The sequence below is a fragment of the Sphaerodactylus townsendi genome, linkage group LG10 (assembly GCF_021028975.2).
Source record: "Sphaerodactylus townsendi isolate TG3544 linkage group LG10, MPM_Stown_v2.3, whole genome shotgun sequence".
In the NCBI taxonomy this organism is placed as follows: Eukaryota; Metazoa; Chordata; class Lepidosauria; order Squamata; family Sphaerodactylidae; genus Sphaerodactylus; species Sphaerodactylus townsendi.
This window is the reverse complement of record NC_059434.1, coordinates 65,443,820-65,470,350: the sequence shown is the minus strand read 5'-3', so window position 1 is coordinate 65,470,350 and position 26,531 is coordinate 65,443,820. Positions and strand designations below refer to the sequence as shown.

At 40.3% G+C, this 26,531-nt stretch overlaps 2 protein-coding genes across 2 annotated transcripts in view; one reads left to right on the top strand and one right to left on the bottom strand.

Moving 5' to 3' along the window:
• The window catches only part of SEC24D (SEC24 homolog D, COPII coat complex component), a 61,402-nt gene extending 58,058 nt beyond the window's left edge, over positions 1–3,344 (top strand). Inside the window, exons 22-23 of the mRNA XM_048509021.1 lie at positions 2,321–2,410; positions 2,895–3,344. Coding sequence (XP_048364978.1) covers positions 2,321–2,410; positions 2,895–3,035 — 231 coding nt within the window. The 3' untranslated portion in view covers positions 3,036–3,344. The remainder of the gene's footprint in view (positions 1–2,320; positions 2,411–2,894) is intronic.
• A 755-nt stretch (positions 3,345–4,099) lies between these two features.
• METTL14 (methyltransferase 14, N6-adenosine-methyltransferase subunit) lies at positions 4,100–25,951 on the bottom strand. Its single transcript, XM_048509022.1, has 11 exons — positions 25,855–25,951; positions 23,953–24,041; positions 22,523–22,610; positions 20,984–21,064; positions 19,950–20,037; positions 17,795–17,885; positions 15,530–15,671; positions 13,370–13,462; positions 12,701–12,817; positions 7,529–7,739; positions 4,100–5,897 (listed from the first exon to the last, which is right to left on the bottom strand). The coding sequence occupies exons 1-11, from the start codon at positions 25,918–25,920 to the stop codon at positions 5,593–5,595; spliced, it is 1,371 nt and encodes a 456-aa protein (XP_048364979.1). The 5' UTR covers positions 25,921–25,951; the 3' UTR covers positions 4,100–5,592.
• Between the last annotated feature and the right edge of the window lie 580 nt (positions 25,952–26,531).

Here is a 26,531-nt window from a genome sequence, read left to right as displayed (position 1 = left end):
GATTTGTGTTCTTTCCACACAGTTTATTCCTGAGGTTTACTTGAACAATATTTTTTAAAGAACATTTGCATGTTTAAACTCAGCTTTGAGTCTGTGAACTGTCTGGACTCACAGAACCGCACAAGGAGATGGCAGGGGTCTCTGCTGGAGGAGGATATGGTTCAGGTTTTGAAAGCGTTTTGTACGTTCTCATTACATTTGATCAGGTGGTGAAAATTTTGCTGCCTGAAATCCTGATTCCCTTCCCCTTTTGCAAGTAAAAACCATCAGCGGGGGTGGGGGGAAATTAATTTAGGCGAGACATATCTGAAGATAGGTATTCTCTAAGAGCACGATCCAGTCTTTAAACCCTCAGTGAGTTTTTCTCTTTATAGTTCAAAGAATCCTTAGGAATGCAACAGACAGGAAAGAGAATTGCTACTTTGGAGCCATTCCAGCAGAGAGAATTTAGGCATGACGTCTCAGGTGGTTGGCTAGGTGGTTTGTTAGCTGCAACTTGCCTGCCTTCTGCTTGTCAAAATATTAGCCCCAGATGGTTGGGAGTTCATGCCTTTGTGGTGTTTTCTGCTGACAAAGTTCCAGGGTAATAATTCCCCCTTCCTCCAAGATCTTTTAAACTGCAAGTGGACTTTTCCTGTTTAAAAAATGGGAAGACCCATTAACCTTCTTTGCATTCAAAAGGTCCCCGTTCATTCCTGGCATCTGCAGCTAAAAAAGGATCTTGTTGGAGGTGTTGTAAAATATATTCTGTCCAAGAGTTGCTGCCAGACAACAATTCTGACCTAGATAGACCAATGGTCAAGTCAGTGTAAGGGGACTCAAAGAGCTTATGCTCTCAAATGTTTCTCCTTTGAGCCACACCTGCTCCTCCCCCCCCCCCCTTTAATCATTTAAACTTTGAGGGAAATTGCCCTTTTAGAGCTGGTAGAGGAAGATGTATTATTTCTGAGCCCTATTTCATCTCCCACAAAAGATAAAATATGAGTATAAAACCTCTGGGATATACATCCAAGGATATATTCCACTGAAAGTAAAGCAAAGAACATCCAAATAGAATAACATATTCTGACAAAAACTGAATATCATAAGTCTGCATGGGCTTTCCCTCCAGAGATGTCCTGTGTGCGGTGTGGTGTAGTGGTTAGAGTGACCGTCTACAAAATTGTTTCCCTCTTCACATGAATTACTGACAAACTTGGTATAGTGTCATTCTGATTTGATTTTGTCAGTTTGCTTTTGCAGAGTTAAGTTGGCAATAGTACCCATATAAATTTAATAGCTTTGGTAATGTCAAAAGGAACATCATTACATGAATTGATAATCCACCATGTTTAATGTTACATATTTTGCAGGTAACTATGTTGTTCAGGGCTTTAAAACAGCTAAAATGTCTAAATGTTAATTATTGCTGATACTACCAGTCTTGCCACTCACCTGCACTTTAAAATCCACTTTTCACCTTTGAATATGTTGTTTCCCATCCTTAATCAAGTATCACTTCTTACCTTGACTGAGACCCAACTGCATTATGAAGCAGGAAGTCATTTTATAATTCACCTTGTACCTGAGAAAAGCAGGCAAACAATGAAGTCAATACTGGTTCTGGTGGGTTTTCCGGGCTGTGTGGCCGTGGTCTGGTGGATTTTGTTCCTAACATTTCGCCTGCATCTGTGGCTGGCATCTTCAGAGGTGTATCACAGAGAAAAGTCTGTTTCACACTGTGACACAGACTTTCTTCTGTGATACCTCTGAAGATGCCAGCCACAGATGCAGGTGAAACATTAGGAACAAAATCCACCAGACCATGGCCACACAGCCCGGAAAACCCACCAGAACCAGTTGAATCTGGCCGTGAAAGTCTTCGACAATACAATGAATAGGTATGTCTGTCAGAAATATCTGGTTCATTTTGGACTAGGAAAGCACATTTTACCCAGCTCTTGTTTTTCTGATGCCTTCATGAAGTAGTAACCCCTGGGAATGTTTCATTGCTGCTGTTCAGTATAAGGCTGCAGATGGTTGAAGAGACAACAGAACATTTTCTTGCCCACAGAGAGTAGATGTGGTAAAGCCCTCAGGGTTTTTTTAATACTGTTTATTTACTCAAGAGTAGGACCAGCTATATATTGCTTGAGGGTTTGCCTCACATACTTATTTGTTTGAAACAGTGCTATCTATTAATTGGAAAAGTCCAGTGTGATCTGCTCAAGTCCTGGCAAGTTCCCTCCTGCTTCAATTCTCTCCCCTTACTAACATTTAAACATGCCTGCTTTTTGGCACAGAATCATGTACATGGATTTTATTTGTTTCTATGATTCAGACAATACTTCCTGACGTGGACAACCCATATTCTTTAAAGCTGAGGGCAATGATTGATCATCTCCAGAACAAATCTCCTTATTCCATGAAGGTAAAAAAGAGACTTCAATGGACATCTACCATTTAAAATTCTTGATCTTTGTTCATTTTGCACCAGGACAGCGTTTTGTCTTAGTGAACATTGCTCCTTAGTTTATTGAACTGTAAAGAAACAAGAGAATAGATTTTGATCCCATGAAACATTTCCATATTGAAAGTAGCCATTGCACAAGGTCAGCTTGACCTGTATCCTGTCTTGTGTTTCTACTTGCACAAGTAGAGGTATATTTCCGCAGTTTTCCTTGATTTCCTGTGGTCAACTCTAATCTTTTTCTCCAAATCAGACTGTAAGTGCTTACAATTGCACACACTAATACTGATTGGAAATGAAAATTTAGTATTTAATCTTGCAGTAGCTGTTGCTCAATGTCTTGTATTAAGTAGAATTTCTCTTTCTGACTAATGGTGGGATCCAACCTAATTTGTACACTTTTCAGAAATCCAATTTATAACAAAATCTCAATTTTTCTTCCCAGATCTTAATAGTGAAACAAAGAGAACAGCCAGAGATGGTTTTCAGACAATTTTTGGTTGAAGACAAGAGTGTCTACGGAGGAGCTTCTTATGTAGATTTCCTATGTTGTGTTCATAAGGAGATCTGTCAACTTCTTAACTAATGGATAATGAATATTAATAGTATTTTGTATTTGTTTAAAGGGACTGTTCTTAAGGACCAATCACCAAAAGGTGCTTCTTTATTTGTACAGTTTCTAATTTCATACATTAATACCCTTTTTCATATTGTAAGCTACCTACATTTATCTATGTAGAATAAGCAAATCTGTGCTCAGGAATCACTCCTATGGGGAAGCATACTGTTCTTTAAAAAAGAAGTGAGTTGCTTCTTATGGCTAGATTAGGAACCTGTTAGATCTCTAAGCATGTGATTCTCATTGAAAGATTTTAATAAACTGCAAAGCATTGTAGTTTGGTTATTTTTATTCATGTGAACTGATTTTGATCTATTCAATATTTCTTGTGTTTAAGTCATTTTTATTCCTTGTGCTTTGTGCAACTCCTTTTGATATTAGGATAAATTAATGTGATCACAATCCCTTGTGCCTTACCTCTGGAGAATTAGAAGCATTCTTTTAGCTAAACCTTATTATTTAATCCAATCTCTACAGTAGAATTAGATGACTGACCGCCTCCAAAGAATAGGACTTTGAGGCATCAAGAGATGATTCAAATGGAGTACATCTATTCTTGAACATGAAGCCATGAACAATGTTTTCTCTTTAACCCTGACATTTTCTTGTATAGGGATGGTGTCAAAGTGTTTTGCCCAGCTGCACTGAGCATTAAAAGACATGGAATAGAGCAGATTCTTCCTTATCCACCTGTTTTTTTGGTACTTTCTTGGTATATATGGCCTCACACCTACTAAGCAGGCCCAGAACACTTTTTTTCTGGGAAGGAAACATCTGTCCAGCAACATCAATTTCTGATTTTTATATACTCCACTTTTCCTATCTGTCAACTGAAGTTACTAAGAGACGGTTTAAATTTTCACTTCCACTCCACCAGATGGCATCACCCACCAAGCAAATGGAATTGAACCAAGACCCCCTCCCACCCCTGCACTTAAAAAGTGACAAATTTCAGTTGTTTCTTCAGACAAGGTATAAAATTGTTTCTTACAAAGGAGTTAAGCTGTTAGTAAAGACAAAATGACATCTCACCAGGTTTACAGTGTTTAAGAGAAACCAGTTATCAGAAAAATCTGCCAAATTAATAGTATCACTATAGGATTATGCTTTTTTTATACTGCTATTGTCCATCCAACAACAGCTTACATAGTGAGCTAGACTGGTGCTCAACTGACGGTACTTACAAACTTTTTATCTCAAGATGAATTGTAGATAGGAAACCCCCCATCTCTCTCCCCCACCCAGTATATTAAGTCTTTAACCTCTTCCCTCAAACCCAACAAGTTTTAAAATGTAACATCAAGTTCATGCCACAGAGCTAGAATGTTAAATACCATAAGGCTGAAAGTGGAAAGCGGCCAATACCAACTCTGCTATGGAGATTAACCATTCTGAATTTAAATAAAGGCAACTCCCCAAGAAAGCGTCTGTCAAAAATTGCTTCCATTTAAAAGTTCCCAAGATTTAGGAGCACAGTACAATCCTTAAAACACCATTGTCAGATGACAATGAAGTCACTGTGCTCCAAAAAAGCAAAAAGTCAAATTAACGGGGGGAATAGAACAGTCCCCTAGATATGGCACCTGGCTGCAATAAAAATGAACTCATTCACCTTTGCCCAAGGAATTTAATTTTAGAATGGTTCTGCAATCTCCACACTTAAGGCATAATCAAATTCTAGGTAAACATCTGAAATGGAGTACAACTCACACTATAGCCTCTCCCACTGAAACAGTTTAATTCTGGAATGCGTGATTAGTATTTTGAGTATCAAGAAGTCCAGATTTCAGTTTTCAATGAGCATCACAATCCAGGATTCTTTCTGGGTTCCTAGTCATTATCACAATTGTAATTAAGATTGTTTCCACCAAATGAACAGGGAGTATGAAGGAGAACATAAAACTAAAACTCACTATTGAGACTCCTACGTTACTGTACAGATACTAGGTGTAAACTGAATACTGATGAAGGCTAGGAGTCATTACAACGGGCTTCAAGGTCACCAACTTCTTAACTTTATCATCTTCCATGTGTACAAAATTAAAGCTCAGTAATAAGAGGATTAAATGCCCACTGGAATGTCATTTCAACACCTATTATCTACTATTGCAATGGGAACTGAAGTTATGTTTAATCAGATTGTACAGAAAGCAAGCAGAAAATATTGGTCAAACTTCAGAAGCAATGGTAACAATTGAGAGTGTAAGAGTGTATGTGTCCATAAACAAAAGAGGAACGGGACCAGATGAAACTTTAGAGCTAACCACAATGGAGCCACTCATTTTTTACCTCAAGCTTTCTGAGTAGAATCTGTTACAATCTTTTCCATCAAGTGCTAGATGTTTCTTCACAAGAAAAATAATGTGCCATATTAGGGCTGATCTTTACCATGCACAAAACTGGTTTAGTAGTAAACATCTGGGCTGAGTCACTAAGTATAATCTGAACAGAACTACGACCTCCCCCCGTCCTCTCCTGTGCAGAAGCTACGGAATTAGCACTGGATGAAGGTATTTGGATACGTTCAACGAGGAGGGAAGCCTCCACGGTGTGCACCTCCCCTTCCTCCCCGGAATCCACCTCTGTCCCCCCGGAAATTAGTTCGATTTCTCTCTCTGCCTCTTTCTCCGCGGCCAGCTGAAGTTCCACCCCTTCCTCCGCCCCTCGGTGCTCCGCCTCCTCGATCTTTTGGAGGTGGAGATTTAGGTCGGAGTCTCTCAATCTCTTCTGTGCAGCCAGTCAGGTGAGAATTTGGAGGTGTAAAATAAGATGTATATGTTTCTACATTGAAGTTACTGTTTGTGAGTGTTGGTCCCACAGTTAGCCACCCTAAGGAGAAAAAAAGACAGGAGAGAGAGTGAGAGATACACACGTTTACTTGCCTCAGTGACTTCTGTACTGAGCTACTGCAACAGACTCTTCCTGGACAGCCAACATGTGACAGGAGCTGCCTTTGAAAACCATTTGGAATCTTCAGCTGGTGCCCAACCCCAGCTGCTAAAACAAGCCCTTTGAGCCAAAGGGATACAAGTCTAAACTAAAAACAAAAAACCTGTGGCACTCAAACAAGTTGGTTTTCAGTAGAATTCTGGACATGATGCAAAGTACCACCTTTGACCCTTAAACCTCTATTCAGCACAAGATGACAAGGAACCTGAAGAACATTTTCCCTGTAAGTTTCTTAATGAGCTTGGAGATTATCAGAGGAGGTCTGCTCCACAGTCCCCTGCTGCAAGAGGTTAGACAGTTGGTTGAGAAAAGCACAGGGGAATCCTCTCTATGAAATTATTTTGCTTTTGGAAAACAGTTCTCAGAACTTTGTAGTTTCTGCTTCTTTCAAGAACTTAACAGTTCTGGATTTGGGAAGATGCCTGTTTTTAATTTACTTGCAATCAATCTATGAGATAACTATTTGAACATATTTCTAGGATATACAAGCTGATCGGAATTCATTTCCAGACAGTCAACATCACTAACTGCATATGACCCATGATTTTACTTCCTGAAGCAGCTGTAAAGGCACTGCATATTATTTTAAAATGTCCAGCATGTTTTCCAGCTGTTCACAGAAAGCTTAAAACAGCTCAAGCAATATGGTAGAAACATTATAGATGTTTCAGGAGTAAAAGCCAACTCCTATTACAAATTGAGAAATTTGGTAAGGTGCTTCATGGCAGAATTTGGTGGAGTGTCTAACTGTGCCTTCCTGGAATGTTAGATCACCTATTCTGCGGACAAAACAAATGCACTACGCAAATTTGTCACCAGGTCTGCAGTAGGAACATCTAGGGCTCAATACACTTTCTCTACCATGACCATATTGAAAACTTATGGCCAATATTTTCATTACATCTTTCCTTTTCCCCCACACAATCATTTTATTTTTTTCTACTTTCGGGAGCCTCTAAGAGGTCTTTCTCAGCTATGATATATACCCTCATGCCTGATCCAAGGTTAGAACAAACCTGCATATGTACTGTATCTATTCAACTCCAACTTTTAAGTGATGCAATGGAAGGAAGAGAATTGAATACACCAACCCACCCAATATAAAAATCAGTAGCAGAACATTTCCATCTCCCTTGCCATTGTTCTCTACTGCACCTTAAAAGGCTGGAATCAAGAAATAAACATAAAGGACCGTTTCAATGAGAATCTGCATATTTTATCCTCCTCTTATCATTATCATCAATTCAGCTTTTATGCTTCAGTTCTTCAAGCACATTTCATCACTACATTCATGGTTCATTTCATCTATCAGAACTTCATATTTTGCACTTTGCTTCTCAGTACTAATCTCCTTCATTCTTATTACCTTAACTTAAATTTCACTCCACTCCAACAAGCAGATGCACGTAACGCCCTTTATACTGTCAGCCCTCTCCCTCCGAAACTACTCTTGTACAAACTACTCTCCAGTACAAAGTCTCAAACATGATAATTAAACTGCAGAAGACTACCTGGTCGAATCGTACTATCCCGTCCAAATAGGTGAAGACGTCTTCTTCCAAGGCAAAAATGTTCAATAATATGAAATATTTCCACAGGTTTCTCTATGTTGCCAATTTCAGGTTCCTCCGTGATAATTAAATCAATGTCAACATTAGCATGGATAAAGTCTCCATCAGTACTTCGGCGGACTGTTCCTTTAATACCCATAAGGCAATGTTCCTAAAAAGCATGCACAGGAGGAAAAAATTGAGAGAAACTTCAGAGATTAAAAATGCCAAGCCCTATCGCTGAGACATTACAACATTAAGATAAGAAAAAAGAACAGTAAGCATGGCTCTGGTGTTCTTTTCTTTTGGACCTCTATTTTACATTACCAAGGAGTAAAGTGCAACATGACTACATGCAACGGAGGATCAGGCTTTTGCATTCAAATGAATGTTGGGGCTTTGCATCTGGACAGCCAGTGTGTTGTAGTGGTTAAGAGCAGGTGCACTCTAATCTGGAAAACCGGGTTTGATTCCCGCTCAGCCACTTGAGCTATGGAGGTTTATCTGCTGAACCAGATTAGTTTATGCACTCCAAAACATGACAGCTGGGTGACCTTGGGTTAGTCAAAGTTCTTCGGAGCTCTCTCAGCCCCACCCGCCTCACAGGGTGTTTGGGGAAGGGGGGATAGGGAAAGCCCTTTTGAGACTCCTTATAGGAGAGAAAGGGAGAATATAAATCCAAACTCCTCTTCTTCTAGAAAGCAATAGAGATGGAAAGGGAACTAGATTTACCTTGCTGCATTCTGAGACAGTGTTTTGTATGGGCTCTTTCAACACAACTTGCAGCCCCATCCAACAGACCAGGCACCTAGCTGCAGCATCTCAGCCATGCCAGCTTGCCACTCCCATGGAGATTTCCTGGTGGCATGGGGAGGTTTAACCCTCCCCACAACTAGGAAGCGCTCATTGGGCTTACTTGACTTACACCACCAACAAGGCCATCATCACCAGGGAGAGCCACAGTGGCTGGGTACAGGCAGATCCCCCCCCCACACACACACACACACTGGGGCAAGTGCTCTAGAGAAGGCAAATCCACTGGCACGGTTTCTCACCACTCCCAATGGTGGATTCGCGCCCCCCTCCCGCTTTGGATGGGGCCAGTAGTCTTTATTCCTGATGAGTGATCATGTTATTGAAACGTCTGTACTTCAGATATACTTCAGTCTGCACTTCACATGTTTTACATTTCACAGTTATTTCCGGTCAACTTTAATACTGTCAGCATCTTGATAACCAGAGCCTCCTGTGGAGTGAAAAGCTATATCTGCACTCTCTCTCACAGTGAAGAAGGAGACCATAATTGTTCACAAGGCCTTTCTGAGTTAAAAGCCACTATGATATTCAGCCATCAGCAGAAATGTAGGGATGATCATGGGTTTACATCGCAGGACTGCACAACCAGTTGGTTGCCTGCTACTTTCAGCCTCAGTCACCCCCTCCCCAATCTTTAATAGACACTAATGGCCTATGCTCAGCTCACAGTACTAGTTCAGAACCACCACCCTCTGGACTGCTCTACAATATGGGATAAAATAATACTGAAGGGTATCTTTTTTCCCCTCCTGCTGCAGGGAAATGCTTAAGGATTTTAAAAGTTGCCTGTTCCCAAGATGAAGTGAGTTGGAAAGAAAACAAACGAAGGAGTTTTGGGGGGTGGGGGGGGAGAGGAGAGATAAATGTGGTTCTCCGAAAGCACATCTCTAAAAAAGGCTTGGATTTCTCCCTCGCCTCCTAAGAGGAAATGTCATTTGACCATTCTAATGAGAAGACAAAGATAAAAAGTATTGAGAAAGTCGTGTCTTCAGTGGCGTACTTTTTAATGTTGCTGATGACACACAAAAAGGTGCCAGAGTAGTGCACTGCTTCTCTCGGCGGTTCAGGTCATCATATAGGCAGCAACGACTAGAACAGAAGTTCTACAACCTCTCCAACAGCTACACAATTTTTTAAAAAAGGCTAACAAGCAGCTGAACCATGGGAATTCTACCCACGGTGGAATCTAAGTTTCCAAAAGTATTTCTAAAGCAGTTTTCTTTAAACAGAAGTTCCTCAGGAAAAGTCTGCTAAAAAGTTAAAGTTTCCTCAAATTTAAGAAAATTTAAGATGAGAAAAAATCCCACCAGAAATCCACCTAGGTTAGCAGCCAGTGCTAAAAACTGTCTAGAAATACATTATGCTTTCTTTTTAAAACTATTTATTATTATTACTATTTATTTGACTTCTATGCCACCCCTCCCCTCACAGAACATAGATGTTTTTCAGCATAAATACCATTATTTTCATACCAAAAAGCTTGATTCTCGTCTCATTTCCTCTAACTGATCTCATTCATCATCTTTCACTTCTTTGCATGGACTAGGCATAAAGTAGCTTTCCGAAGTCATCAATACAACTAACCCACTTTTTTCTAAATCCTGAAAAAACAGACCCTGTGGTTTAATACTACTCATGCCCAGTTTAGCCCCACCCATTCTGTAACTTACAACCATCTTCCTATCACTATTCTCATTCCTCCACCACCCACTCATTCTCCTTGTTCTGTAACTGTGACACATAACTTTTATGTCAAACGCTTAAGCAATTTCCAAAAAAGTCTGTTTTTTCTGAAGTCTGAAAAGTCTGAAAGTCTGAAGTCTGAAAAGTCTGAAAAAACTTCAGTCCATCTGTAGATGTTCAATGCAGTATGCTATGGACTCTCTGTTAACTTGTTTAGCAGATAAGACAAAAAGACAGCCCAGGTGAACAAACACTCAAACTGCCTTTTCTTTTTCAAAATTAGAAATGACTGCTGGTGGTTAAGCACCGTGAACAAAGGAAGTCCATCTAATTGATGTTATATAATTTGTAGGTTGGATAGGGATTAATGTGCTTTTGAAAGTACGACACCCAAATGGGCAGTTTTCCCTGGATCATAAAACGCTGATTTACTGAAGTCACCAGATGGTTTCCACAAAATGGCAGACAAGAATGAATGATCGTTTCCAGATTTCTTGCAGGAGTTTCAAATAAAAGAAACCCAAGAAAGACAAACAACCTCTGAATACCAGGTTGGACCCAGCCAGCTTCTTCACTTTACCGTGTCTACACAGCTTATGGAAGCAGGGATAAAATTCTCATTCACTTCAATGTAGCTATCCCTGGTAAATGGTGCTGAGGTTTGAAAAAAAAAATCAGACCTTAGGATAATCAATATTAGAATTTCAAGGTCTACAGTCAAAAGATTAGCACTGAAGGTTACTAAATCAGCCACCAATAGGGGAAGCAGGCAAAAGTGGCATGCAAGTAAAGCATCTATTAGTCAACATCACATTCTAGAATTTTTGCCCGAATCTAAGGCTGATTCCGCATGGGCCAAAAACAGCGGTGTGAAAACGGTGTGAACACAGTATAAACCCTTTTACACCATTTTTACACCGTTTTCACACTGCTGTTTTTGGTCCTTGCGGAATCAGCCTAAATTTATCTTAGCTGCCTACCAGTAATGCACAGACTAGGATTTAAGGACAGGTACTGAGGGCAACCCTTTACTAGACTCATATATGTAAACAATCTTATTCCATTATTTCTCCTCCTTGTCCTTCTCTCCCAGCGTATCTCAGTGCATCCTCTTTAAAGACCTGCAAACTCATCAGAGTAGGAGGCCCTTCCTTCTAAGGAGGGCAAGTGTAATGGAGTGGTTAAGAATGGCAGACTCTAATCTGGAGAACTGGGTTTGAGTTCCACTCCTCCACATGAGTGGCAGACTTGAATCTGGTGAACTGTGTTTGTTTGCTCACTCTTCCACATGAAGCATGCTGGGTGATCTTGAGTTATTCACAGTCCTTTCAGAATTATCTCAGTCCTACCTTCCTCACAAAGGGGAAGGTGACTGCAAGCCACTTTGAGACTCTTTTCAACAGCAAAAAGTAGGGTAGAAAAACCAACTCTTCTTCTTCTTAGCTCTATAGGGAGATGTTCAGAGAACTACATGTGGAGTTCTGACTGTGGAATAAATCACCCCCACTTACTGCTGCAGCCTCTGGTCTCATCCTATACCAGCCCCACCCCACCAGCTTTGAAAGCCAGGAAACCCATATGGCAGCAGTGATCTATGGCAATTACAGTCCTTCCCCCCCCCCCCCCCCCCCACACACATCTGCTATTCAAAGGACTGTGGATACCAAATCCATGAATGCCACTCGTTATTGTGTTTAAAAGAACCACGGTGTTAACATTCACTTAGCAATGTGCTTGGAGTGCAATTGTTAATGCAGTCCCGGTGGCAGTTTTGGGAGAGGGCAAATAGAAGCATCAGCTTTTTCATAAAGTACGTACAATTAGGCCCAAAAACTACTCTTCTGAAACCACTGCTGCAATCTACACTAATGACATTTCCAAGGGCAACAATCCTTATGCAGTCAGCTCTATAGTAAATTCTCTTCCCTCCCTCACCATCCATGAATTCCCAATGTTATCTCTCAAAACCTGCTCTTCTCTAAAATGATTACCCTGGTTAGAAGCAGAACAGTTTCTAAGCAACTGGAGAAGCTCAATGAGAAGTACGGCTATGTTTGTATGGAAGGTGGTCCCAGTCCCTAATTGTCCTGGAGATACCAGAAGGGTATCTTTGAAGCAGTCTTGCTAGCAAGATGTGCTATTTACATTTCAATGTAGGGAATCAGTGTAGCTGACAAAATGGAAGTCAATCACATTGCACCCCCAACTACGGCAACAGGTTGACACAAAAAAAGCTACACAAAGCATTCCTCCCTTCTCCATCATCTCCCTGAAGGGTGACAGAAGGGCAAAGTATTTCCAAGAAGCCTCAACGCATCTGATCTGAATTTCAATAAGAATGAGTGAATAAGCGCATTCATGTGTTCCTCAAAGAACTTCATGAAGCTGTGAGTTGCAGGCAGAAGAGATTTAAATATTTACTGGGAGCAAAGAAATCCACAAAAGGTAAAAATTAGTTACCCATTTTCTAAATCTATTATCAGATAAATGAATCTTTGCAGAAAGCAAATGGAAGTCAATTACCTTTCAACTGTTTTTTTCCCTGAAACAGCTACCAATAGCAGCAGAGCATCTGGTGCTTGTTTAGATCAACTGAGATAGTGAAGGAAGAAAGAAATCCAGCCCAAGAGGTACCTTTGTTCGTTGAAAGACAGCCTTTGGATCTAGAGTCTTGGTCTTTCCGGGATTGTTTTTATTGGTTTTAATCCAACAGATATCTTCACATCTTCTATAACCCCATTTACGCAAGCACTGAAATATTTCAATGAAATAGTAAGGAAATAAGGTTAAGTGCTTTCTAAATTATATCAAAGCACAAAAACACTAAGTTCCCCCATACATAAAAGAGCTCAGCTGTGAATTCTGTAGAGGCAGATCAATAAAATACAAAATTTCCCAGATGAATTAAGATCTCAAGAGAGGCTAATGAGTGAACCCTGCTATGATATCTCTAAAAGATGACATACTTTTAAACAGGCAGAATACGTACTAAAGCTTTACATGCACACTATCATGGCAGAGATGTATCAGGATTGCACTAAACATTCTTAAGGGCTTCCTGTGTCCCTTCAGTGTCTGTGGCCTCCAACAGAAAACAAAGCAAATCGCCAGCAGATGCTTTTCCCTTTTTTGAGCAAGTGATTATCTGACATGTATAGTATTTTCAGAATTTGATTAATTTCATCTGTTTAAATCCACTACCTATAGCAACAATAAAATGATCATCCTTCATTAAAAATAAGAGATTGAAAACAACGCCATTTTGATTATTTTGACACAGCCCCCTTTAGAGTCTTTTCTTACCATTCTGCCAAGATCCAGACCCTCGCCAGAACCACACCAGAGGAAGACAAAGGATCGCAAAGAAGCAATTTCTTCGATGTCCAGCTTCATAATCTGAAAATGACCCATAAATTGTAATGTTTTAAGAAACATTTTAAAATATGGAACGGGTTAATAGACAGCTACGTTCATCCTGATAACATTGTCCTCACAGTCAATATACAGTTTCTTTCCAAAATGCATCTGGTTTTCAGCTTTTACAAATATGTCTTTCAGTTAGATCAGGGGTCTGCAACTTGCGACTCTCCAGATGTTCATGGACTACAGTTCCCATCAGCCCCTGCCACCATGGCCAGTTGGCCATGCTGGCAGGGGCTGATGGGATTTGTAGTCCATGAACATCTGGAGAGCCGCAGGTTGCAGATCCCTGAGTTAGATTAATACTGTTATCATCGCTTTCATATGCCTAGCTAGCATTGCCTTAATGGCAGCCAGAATATTTCAAGGGCAGATTGTTTGGTCAATACAAGGCAGGACTAGAAACATATTCCTTGTGATTTTTGATGGTGACAAAAAATTACACAGAAGTAAATATGTAAACTTGCTAAAAATATGCACAAACAGTGCATGCTATGCCAGTAGTTTTAAAAAATGCATTCGAGCAATGCCTCTCACTAACCATCAAAATGCAGTCTTCACTTTAATTCATTCCCAGAAACTGCTTATGACATAGAATAAAATACAATTATTCTTAAATAACACTCATCTTCGATTTCCATCTTCAGAGAAAGCATAGAAATTATTTTTTAAAATAGAAAATGCCCTTTCTGGTACAACCTCCCACTCCCTGCATGAATAGAAATTAACTGCAGATGTGTACAAGCGAAAGGGACTCAAAAGAATTATTTTTGAAATCTCAAACATCAGCCATTTCTAGAACCTATTCTCCATGTACCTAAGTTTCCAGTGGTTCACTCTCCTATTGGTGGTTTCTACACACACCTAAATAACTTTTACCACAGATTCAGTTTAAAAACAAAAACATACAAGGGTGACCAATTTCAGTTCTCATTCGGTAATTAACAAAGTGGTCTACAATACTCTAGGTAGATGATGACATATGTCCTCCCCAGCCATTACTGTAGTTCTGAGAAGGAAAGTGTATCAGATTACCTGTGCTCTTCCTCCTCTCCTCCCACTGCATTTCTCTGCAGCAAGGCACATGGACAACTGGGCAGGACTTCCTTAGCCTGAATCCCTGGCCTTCTTGTAGCAGGCCCTGATGGCTGAGAACACTCCCCTCCTGACTCTACTTCCTGTGTTATTAGCACTGCCCACAAAAAGTATGTGGACGATGTGGCTGCTAGTCAGATGAAGCCTTTAGTATGGCCAGCCCTGCCTGCCCTGGCTTCTCACCCCATTCAGGTAGCTCAATTTGATGCCAGTCCCAGTGTCCCTGCAGGCGCTCTTATTGTCATCTTTATTATTGCTGGCCATAATAAGGGCCTAGAACTGTGATCACCTGCAACCCCTTTCCACTCTTGTTTGCCTCTTCTTCGGGGCCTCTTCCAGGAGCTCCAGTGCCTGGCAACTGTGGCTGGGGATGATTTGTTGCCTGTTCCATGTCCTGAAGTGTGGGGATACAGAGGCTGCCTCACCCAGGCACCTGGGAAGTTATGTTATTTGACTCTAACCAACAGAAATGCTCTGACTTCATCAGGGCGTCAACATGGCATTCCTCAGGGTCAAGCCTCCCATTTTACCACTATCTACCCTCCCGCTTTACAAAATGACTAAAAACTTCCCATGTTGGTCAACAGATTTTCTTCTTCCTGGATTTGGCTTTGCACTAGCATTAAGCAATCTCTTTCTCATGTCCCAGTAACTTCAGAATTGTAGAACTGAATGAATGGGTAAGCAAGTAATGGAGAATGGCAATATCATAATAATATTTTTTTAAAAAAGGTAATACTGTCAAGACAAGAAGTGACCCCCAGCCAAGAAGATTCAAACAGGATAGAAGAACTGTAAAACAGAGCAGTTTCTTGCAACTGGAAGATCAGGTACTCAAGGGGAGTCTACAGTTGTTAAAAAAGGATTGCATAAGAACTTGGGAAGTTAGCACACTAAACGCAAGCATAAAGTCAGCCTTAATGCCACCTTTTTCCACAGCCAACTCACCTCATCCCAAGTCCAGCACTTCTCATTAGCTGTGATTCCCGTCTCTCTGTAGTACTCTTCTAATGGTGGTTCTAAAAGAATCACATCAAACTTGGACTTTAGCTCACGAACATCAAAAGCCTCCAGGTCAGCTTGTAAATACCTATTTATACAAATCAGTAACAAAACTGCTTGGGTTAGTTAACACACTTCATACCAACTATTTTAAAAGCTATTCGACATTCTATTAAGCGATACAATTTTACAGTGGACAAAATGTGCACTCTTCAAAGTCATGGTGTTTTCATATATACAGACTGCAATTTTTTTTCTCTTTGAAATTGTTAATCTGAGACTGTTCAATCTAAAATGTTCAGTATTCCCAGATCCAATCCACTGTATTCTTGCTTTGGGTGAGACACTTCAGATTTGTTAAACAACCAAAAGGACAGTAGTCTACAAAGCACAAAAATCTTAAAACAAATATGACTCCCATTAAAGTTTACAATTTTTTTTAAAAAACCCTCAGGATTCAAAACACTGATTTGGAATCAATATTTGTGACTATCAGTATGGCTTAAATAATATTTAAAATTCCATTTCCCATTATTATTATTTAGGGATTTAACACCCTCACTTCACAAACTACAAGAAAATAACTTTTGCCCTAAGGTCTTAGAATCAGAAACTTGATATAAGACAAAGAATATAGGCAGAAAATAGACAGAAAAGGGTGGTGGGGTTAATCTGGAGATAGAGATTCATTTTGCTTTACCCAATATTTATTTTGATGCATTTTTCATGATCTATTCTAGGCTGCACTCTTACAGTTTCCTGGAAGTAAGCCTTGTCATAAACCCACCTTATTTATTTATATATCCGATTTAATATACCACCCCACCCCCAAAGGGATCTGGGCAGTGTACAACCAATGAAACCATCAACCTCCATCTTAAAATCAGATGATAACATAAACAATTACAAACTCATCAGGCGGTCAGCATAATATGGACAAGCCCCCAAGGTGGAATATTGGGCACAAGGGATGGCACTTTGAATGGCCGACCTCCCCAAAGGCCCGGCGGAACTACTCCATCTTGCAGGCCAAGCGGAACTGTTCTAGGTCCCGCAGGGCCCGGATGACTGAGGGGAGAGCGTTCCACCAGGTCGGGGCCAGGGCACTAAAGACCCTGGGCCAGATAGAGGCCAGCCATATCATTTGAGTCTATGTGTATTTACGTGCATGTAACGTGTATGTATGCATGTATGTTCCTCTTCTTCATACCACCACCCCAAGTCAATCCAGCCTCTCACATTACCAGTGACTTGGGGAACACTAGTAAAAGCTGCCTCTGAGCAAGTACAAAGGGCAGAGCCTCCTAGTTACTTCCCTTCCCTTGTGTACATGTGTGAGCCTGAGTGAGTGATCAAGGTTGTGGGAGGAGAAGTCTGAAACATAGTCTGCTCTCTAAAACAGCAAAACTTTTTTGATAAAGGCTGTTATGATCAGGGAAAACATGACTGTCAAAGTTGTACAAATCTAAGGAAAAGAAAAGGAAAAATTATATCACTAAGCTAAACTTAACAATACAGAAAACAGCAATATCACAATATTATTTTTGTAAGATAATAAGTGTTGAGACTGCAAGAACTTCAGCCAGAAGATCCAAAGATATTCTGGCAGGACATAAGAACTGTAAAATAGAGCAGTTTCTTGCACGTTGGCTGCTCAAAGAGACTCTGAAGTTGTAACCCAAGTTTGCACAAAACAACTTGGAAAGCTAGGAGACTAAATACAAATACAAACATCAGCCTTTACGCTATCTTTTTCCACAGCCAACTCATCTCATCCCAAATCCTTAGCGGCTTACATAATCCTCCATTTTATCCTCACCACAACCCTGTGAGGTAGGTTAAGCCGAGAGTGTGCAATTGGGCCAGTCATCAGCAAACTGTCATGGCAGCGTGGAGATCTGAATCTGGGTCTCTCAGATTCTGACCCAACACTCTAGCTTTTAGCATCACACACAATAAAGCCAACAATGCAATCTGAACAGAATCACACTTTCTAAGGCCATTGACTTAAGTGGGCTTAGACAGGTGAACTTCTGCTTATCAAAGACCCCAAACAATTTGGATAAATTCTTCGGAAGTATGCATTGTTTACGTTATAAACCCAGCCCAAAAAAATATAACAGGCAAATCTGCTGAAAGGACCTTAGTTAGCAGACAATTAACGTTAAGCTGGCCTGGAGGGAAAAAAACAAGCTCATCGAATGTACTTACATAGGGGGAGTGTTAGATTTGGATATTAGCTCATCCTTTAGCCTGATGAGCTCCCTGAGTTTTGGATATTCTTCAAATCTGTCAGCTAAGCCTGAAAGTAAAATATGTCAATGTCATTATGCAGAATGGAACATTTTATCAACAACTGGACATGGGGAAAGAGATCTCATATATTTGATGAACACGTTAGCAAAAACTAGTCCTTTTTGTTACAAACTGAACCCAGTGGCAAAATTTAGCCAAATACTGAACAACAATGTGTTGTCCCCCAATGTTCTATCAACGTCTTCAGAAGCCAGCAGTTTAAGTGCACAAACATCTTCCAAAGCTGTGACATTTGCAGGGGAGGAGGCAAAAGGGCATTAGGGAGTAGAGTGGTCTCACTGGTGCATATTTGTCCTCCCCAGGGCACTTACCCAGGCAGAGGAATCAGATGCAGCAGCAGGTGCCCATCCCTCAGCCTGATGCCACAACATCTCGAAGTCAGGGCTGCTGTGGGGCTGTGCTGGCATCCCAATCGGATGCCAGTGTGGTAAGGGGGGCAAGGCAGGACATTCCTGGGGCGGAGCCAACATTAGTCAGATACCTCCTGGGATTGAGAGCCAGGAGTGTGGCGTACCAGACCTCGGACTTTGCCACCCTTTTGGTGGCATAAGTCCTTTTAGCTCCGTGAGGCTACCCAGAAGCAGGGAAGCTTTTTTCCACTGTAAGCCTCCCACACCACCGGGAAACCTCTGTGGGAGTAGCTGGCTGGTGCGGGCCACAGTGCCGCAGCCAGCCAGTTGGACAGGGCTATTAAGCAAGTTTAAAATAAATCACAAAATACATTCTCCCCAAATTCTTTAAGAAATTCCAATGTATGTATTCACATTATTCTGCAATGAACCAATGTATGATGGCAGTACTGTATAAATTAAAAAGTTTTCAAAATTAACAAAGATTGTTTTTTCTACCAAGGCTTTTCATGCACACATGTATTTTTGCAAATAACGTAATTTCAAACTGGCATGGTTGCATAATTTGGCTCTGCGTACAACTGCTGCACATATTAAAACCTGCAAGAACTAATTTTTAAATATCTGAGTGACAGAGCCACAAGTATTTTTGTCTGCTCCTAAGCAAAGTTCACAGAATAATCACTGTAAAGTTAAACAGCTCTATGAGGTTTCCATCCCAACATCTTGCTTTAGCACTGGAAGTTTTATTTATACATTACAGTCAAAGGACCAGAAAGTTCATTGCGTGACATTTTTAACATAGTCAGAATATTCCGCCAGTGTTTTAAGACCCTTTCATAGATATCAAATTTTGAAAACAGTGCATCATTTTAAGATTCTACTGTTTATAATTCTAATATCTGAACCTAAAACTCTACCCAGAATAAACAGTGTTATAAAAATAGATTGAAAACATTCATTTATTTACCATTGCATCCAGAAGATAGATAGCAACATTTAACATGTTTTTGCAGAGGCTGAATTAAGGCATGATAGGTATATTAGAAACCACACACAGTAATTATTTATACTTTCCCCATAGACAGATAGAACCTCAATGTTGAATTAAACCACAGCAACCTTCTCTGCATTGAAAGAAGGTGGTAGTTATCTTAGGGAACCAGGGGTGAAAATGATGGAATTGGAAGGTTTGAGTTTTGAAAAATCAATGGGTGGAGAATCCCTAGGAGACGGCCAAATAGAATGCAGTTAAAATAGCTGCGGTAGCCCAGGGGATTCCAGACCCTTTTACCCATGGTGGCCATTTTGGAAAAACTGGTGGGTCCAAATTAAAAAAAAGCAATTGGGGGGGGGGACTTCTCAGGGGCCCCTATTAGAATGCAGCTAAAGCGGTTGTGATAGCCCAAGAGGTTCCAGAGATACAGGTGGTTTTACCCACGGTGGCCATTTAAATATTAGACCTTTTTTTAACAGCTGGAGCACACTGCTTTCACTTTCACTGAACAATGCAGAACTGCATTTTTATCTTTTGGTGGGACAGGGTATAACACTGATCAGTGTACTATTGCTATATATAATACACAACTGGCAGGTGTTACGTTGACACTGTTTTCCTTTCAACAATAATCAAGCATTCTGCAACCCCAACAGTGCAACATGAAGAACTCAAATGATGTGTCCATGTTATTCTGACCTACCCACGTCTCTGATAAAGTTCTGTGGTCTGTGTCCTGTATCCACAAAGTGCTGACAGTAATCATTGTGAGGATTTAAACTCTGTGTCCCCTAGAGGAAGATAAACACCCGAGATTATTGGCAACATGAGGCACACATCAATCTTACACACTCTCTCATCCTTCATTGTGCATTTAAACAACTTAACTCCATGGATAGACTGTCTTCAAATCTCCACTGATATAAGCTTCATATTATGATAATATGGATATCCTAATGCAGTGGTTCCCAACGCTTTTTCACTTGTGTATCCCTTGACAACACATTTCCCTAAAATTGTATCCCCATATTAGCAAACCCATTGCGTAATTTTTTTCATTTACTCCCCCTCCCAACGTTCTGGCATGTACCCCCGGAGGTATGTGTCCTCCAGGTTGGGAACCACTGCCCCAATGCACAGAGCATTCAACTTGTCCGTCCTGCAACAACTGAGATTTAGCTTCTATATCTGAAATATTTCTATTATCTATAATGAAGCATATAACTACTTAGAACAGGATAAACAGCCACTTTTAAGGAATATAGCTTTTCCAGGTTTCAACTTTGCCATCCTTAGATATAATAGGCCCACCTATATATACAGAATATTAACATAAGAACACAGGATCAGCCCTGCTGGATTAGACCAGTGGTCATCATCCTGTTTCATAGTGTCTAACCAGTTCCTCTGGAGGCTCAAGAGCAGGGCACAGAGGTAGAAGTTTTAACCTGATCTTGGGTCCTGGCACTGGGATTTAGAGATTGACTGCCTCTGAACATGGAGGTTCCCTTCAGTCTGCATAACTTGCAGACCTCCATGAATCTGTCTCATCCCCCATTACAACTTTATAGTTTGACACTCAAGAGTAATTCCAAAACACATCAGATGACCCAGATACCTGTGAACAAGCTTTCACTAATCAAAGATTTAGGGCCTTATTTCCAGTCACTTTGGGTGCAAAAACAACAAGAGGTCAGAGCACCAAATGCCGACACCCAAAGCAGAGAAATGAGTTACCTTAAGAAATGTGCTGGAATCCTTGTAAATTTCTTCTTCATATGGCAGGTTCTCTTCTTCTTGCTGCAGCTCTACTTCATCCTTGGGAATAAAGCATATTTTATAGGGATGTAGAGACAGGCGGCTTCTCTTCTCATTATCATTCCGCTTCTTAATGAAGGAAGAAGAGGGATGTCTATGAACTTTAGCCTCCTGCAACAGCAGATCATTAGTGGTTCCAGTGCCAGTTTGGGAAAGAAGGGGGGAGAAAATCCCATATGTTGCCAGAAAGCTTCCTCTCTATCATTATTGAATCTTATTACCAAATATACTACTTTAAATAGGGTACTTTAAAACAAGGATCACAAGTTTAAAATAAATATCACATTGAAATACATTCCATCAAGCACAACTTGTACATTCTAGAGTTTTAAAAAATTGGCTAAGAGACACGGCATTGGTAAAACTTGTTAGTTGGCATATCTTTATCGCTATGGCCTCTTCATGCTTAATAATGGTTCTCCAACTATGAGACAAGCTGCCAAAGTGGGGAGGGGTGCCACAAAATCCTTGCAGCATAGTTTCAGTGGACAACCTGAATGCCAGGACACTGGAAACATTCCACAGCAGGCAGGCTGAGAAAGCAAGCAGTTGATTGTCTCAAGAGTTTGTATACCATCATAGACCCGAACCAACCCCTTTCCTACAACAAAACGCTGATGCTGTTTGTCATGGCCAAGACTGAAAGAATAAGATCGAGACAAGAGACTTGATACTGTCCCTCCTTCTAGTGCTGCAAATTGATGTGTTTTTCATTGAGAACCCACCTAGCAGCAGCTGGAAGACGCCACACAATCCTTTTAGATCAGCACCTGCTGCAACAGGACAGATATTTCTCATCCCCTCCTTCCCTTTGTTCTGCTTCATCCCAGGTCAGTTAGGTTAGGAGAATTTTTCACAAAGCCACCCTCCCCCAAACACATGGCAGGGAATTAGGAAGGAAAGGGATTGAAGGAAAGCAATGCCCCAAGATTAGAACAGGAAATTAATTTGGAGATCACGGCACCAAAATAAAAAAGTCTGAGAAACAGCCCTGCTGAACCAATTTATGGCAATATTTTAAAAGCTTGCTTTAAAACAGTTATTTCAGCATGTTCATTTATATTGCCCTTTCCTACACTTACATAAAAGCTCTTCAGCACACTTTTTGAAATTTGACAACCAGAACTAAACACAATATTCCAAATTTGGCTGTAGCCATGAACTGGTATTATAACATTACTGTGTGGCATTTTATTCCCAGTTCCAAAACCATTGAGAAAGAGACTGAAGGAACATATTCAAAGTCAATAAATTATGAAGTGTGAACTAAAACAATTATTTTTGTTAAGCAGGAATCGATAAAGATAACTCAAAAGTCAGTCTTCTTATAACGACATATAGCACCCCAGACCTCTGCATTTGGTACATCATTAGAAAATTCACAGCTGTATATTTCTATTGTACATCATTAGAAAATTCACAGCCGTATATTTCTATTGTATTTTACCACCACTTTACCTTATATTCTTCTATTTCTTCTTCATCAGCTTCTCCCTCATCTGGAAATTTGCGTTTGGAATTTGGAGCAGAGGTATCATAAGCAGCCCTAGATACGAAATTTTTTTTCATAAGAATAATGACTAAAAAGGTGATTTACCTAATACTACCGTTAAGATTTTGCTTTGTTTCCCACATGTTTGGAGTTGGTCACTTTTGTTTTCATCTCTCTCTTTTTATTAATCTTTTCCAGAATTAAACAAAACAGACTAAAGAAGAGCATCTCCTCAAAAGACCCTCAAGTTAGAATATGCTTTCTCTTCTATTGTCCATGCAAGATCACCTTGAAATTCTGAAGGGAATCAGAAATGTTTAAAGTAGTGCAAGAAGATGGTTTCAAAATTGTGGTTCAGAACCCAGTTGTGAGTCACCACTCTCTGACAGGTGAAACATAAAGGCTGCTTCTATGACAGGTGGTTCACAAGGACCATTACTACAACAGTGTATCAGAAACTGGCGTGAGGACATAATAGGTGGGAAACCAGGAGAGTACAGGCTCCCTGATTGTTTAATAGACAATTATTCCAGCGAAGGTTATTGAAGAGCCTTAATGTTAAATAATGTTAATTATTCTTCCATTTTAAAACAGCATATTCCTCAACAGAGCTGTACCCTCAAAAACCTACTAATTTCAGTAGAGTTAGGCGGAACTCTTTTGGGGACAGCAGGTATAATGTTTTGGGGGAGAATTATTATTTTAAAAATGATTGTTATAAAAGCACGATAAACAATTATGAAAGATTATGCTGATGAAAATACTATTTTATTTTTCAGTTCTTGGTTTCTATGCCTTTTTTCCACTGGCCATGAGATAAGTCTTTTTTCTCTTTACCTGTTTCATACTATAGAAGGAGCACAAGCTGATTTAAATAGAACTGATAAGAGCTGACTTATAAAATCCTGAGGGAGCAGGTATGAAGCCAGCAGTAGCACTGGCCAAGTTAGTGCCAGGGTAAACTCACTCCAAGTAAGCCACTTGCTGGTAGTATCTCAAAACAGAGTTTCCACTTGAAAATAAATCAATACGTAAAAACGTGTGTCTTTTCTGATTAATTGTTTAAAAGTTTTAAAATAAATAAACAGAACTCTTCAAAAAATAAGACGGGCAAGAGAACTTGTTATGCATCTTGTGGGATTTATTGATGAAGGACATTCTCCTAAGCTAGCCATTTATTGACTGTAAGACCAAGGGGGCCTAGAGAGAAGTGTCACCTGGTTTGCTTCTGGCAAATCAGCTTCTTTAAGTTCTTTTAGAATTTTAGATCTGAATCCTACTTCTAAGAACCAAAAACAAAGTAAACTCCCTTGCACAGCAAAGTTGGCATTCTCTCCTTCCATCTCCTTAAACACTTCAAGCATGAGAAATGTAACGGGCCTCCACTAGTACAAACCTGCACGTTTCTCTTGTTTCAGCAATCTCTCTTTGCTCATCTTTGCTATTCAGTACTGCACCAATGCTATCAGCACTTTCCGCCCCTAACTAAAGGGAAAGCAAAATTAAAGCAAGAACAGTATACACAAGTTACAATTACATTTAACAAAAGCAGTAAAAGCATAACTTTTCCACCATTTAAAATGACTTAAAAATTTCTGCATGTTTGAAGATGTACACACTTCCTTGGTTTTTCACTCTGTTTCCCACCCCTGCATCTAAAGTGAAATACAACTGATACAATTCATATCAAAACTAGATTGCTTTAATCAGCAGCTCCAGGAGTTCCACTGGTCTTAGCCAAGTATCCCAAGTAACAACAATGCAAACAGCAAATGTTCAGTGCCCAAAACACCCCCCATAAATTATTTGGGCCCTTGTTCTGTGAATGAGCCAGTTATTGAGTCCCAACCAGACCAAGATTTTAAATGTATTTTTTGTTGTAGTGAGTCTGTGGTGCCACATATTTACTGTGGGGGATCTATCATAGAAACTTAGGGGAGAGGAAATGCTTAACCACCACCCCTCCTCCCATGTTATAATTCCAATCCAAAGAGCCCTGCATCCTCAGAGCTCCTGTTAAAATGCCTACAAGACATTTCCCTCCTGCCAACAACAATATGAAATTCATTCTTAAGGCCACCTAGTCAATACACTGATACAGCGACATTTCAACAACAGAAATGTTCACAGGGGCTTCGTTTTCACATACACATAAGTACCAACTCTCAAGAGAATTCTAAACAACATTTACAGCGGAGGGACTGTTCTTTAAAAAGATGATAAATAGAACTCATTTAATAAATTCAGCTGCCAACTCTGTACCAATTCACAAGTGATGAAATCACTGGGAAAATACGAGGATGTCTATATTAAAAGCAGACAAATGTGTCATCACATAATAGTAAGAAATTGTTTTACTTTTTTACTTCCACCTCCAAATATAGTGGCTCCATTTTTCCTTTTTACTCATTAATCTAGAATCCACAAACACGTTTATTACTACTTGATTCTGTTGAGTATTCAGCACACTTCTTTGGACAGTGGCAATGAGTTCATATAATGTTTTCCCCCTGTCAGCCAGGAAAATTATTATTGTAATATTTTCATCCTGTCCTTCCCCCAACTAGTAACAAGGTGGCCAACATTTGGTCACCCTAATGTTCATGGAAGATAAGTTACCAAAAGAAGTAGCCAAAGGAATTTGACTCTCAGTCTAGATCCATCACATCAGAAAGACCTTATAAAACCCATTCTCAAAGCTACTTTATGGGGATTTGTTAAGTAGGTAATATGACCACATTCCCTTGGCAAAAGGGCAAGGAAACGTGGTGGGGCAAGACTGAGTTGATTCTCACATTAAGAAGAATGAGGCAGAACCCTAATATAACAAAAGTAACTGCACCTATTCAGGTGCAGATTCCAGCTCTGAATGTTCCTCCACATTGCTACAAACTCGTGCACGCACACAAGCAAACTGAAAGGCGGATACCTATTTTCACGCTTTGCAGGCTGCTTTTCTATCTGCAGGGAGTTTTTAACATTCAAAAGATCGTCCTCCATCTACAGTGGTTTTGTCCGTTCTTGCATCTAACCCCATTTCACGTGCGAATAAGGACTAAACTGGAGGAAGACTCAGATCTATACGGGGAAGAGATGGATCTGGACTCGGCCTCCTGTCTCCTCCCTGAAACCATTTAGTTTGCTCACGAAAGCCAGGTGTCACAACTGGGCAGTGGGGAGACAGCATCTACAATTCCGCCCCCTCCCCCGAGAGTGGAACTACACACAAAGGGGGGGGCTCCACTTAAAAATGGGGGGTCCCACCCGCGACCTTGCCGGGCAGCGGAAGAAAAACTACCTGCTGAGCCAAGAGTTGGCGACGCAATTTCTGCCGCTCACGAATCTCCTGCAAGCGGCTGTTCATCCTCCACGATCGAACTCGCGGGCAAAGGACCTGACACGTATCCGGCGCCTATTTAATACGTCACTTCCGACTCTTTTTTTTTTTGCGAGTTCCAGCGGTTGAAGAAAGAGATGATGGGCTCGGGCGACTGTGGAACATAATAATAATAATAAAAAAGAATACGACACGATTATTCTTGTTTCGGGTTATGAGTGGCTATTCTTGTTGAGGGAAAAAGAAAGTACACTCTCTTTTTTTTGCAATTTTTTGAGGGTTATAGAAACGCGTTAATAATGATAGTTTTTAATTACTTCTATTTGTAAGTAGTTTAGAGAATTGGAAGAACGATACATAAATCTTTCAGGCTGTCAACAAGCTATAAATTTATTTATTGTTTATTTATTGTTTAAACTTTTATACCGCTCCCATCCCCGAAGGGCTCTGGGCGGTGTACACACAAAGTATAAATACAGGTAAACACATTGTTAAAACCCTTAAAACAGCGATAACAATAACAATAAAAGAGGCGTCCGCCAGCCCCAATTTTAAAATTCTACCCAGAAAAAAAGAGAGGGGGGGAGGTGGAGAGTCATGTTGGATGGTAAGCCCAGGCATAAACCGGTTAGGGGCCA

What these genes read in the sequence shown, in the direction of transcription:
- METTL14 (XM_048509022.1), bottom strand. Translation starts at nt 25,920, where the DNA reads ATGAACAGCCGCTTGCAGGAGATTCGTGAGCGGCAGAAATTGCGTCGC. An exon ending in AAATCTAACACTCCCCCTAT is followed by an intron (nt 15,672 to 17,794) that starts GTAAGTACATTC and finishes TTGTATAAATAG; the next exon opens with GTATTTACAAGCTGACCTGG. An exon ending in GTCTGGATCTTGGCAGAATG is followed by an intron (nt 12,818 to 13,369) that starts GTAAGAAAAGAC and finishes GAAATATTTCAG; the next exon opens with TGCTTGCGTAAATGGGGTTA.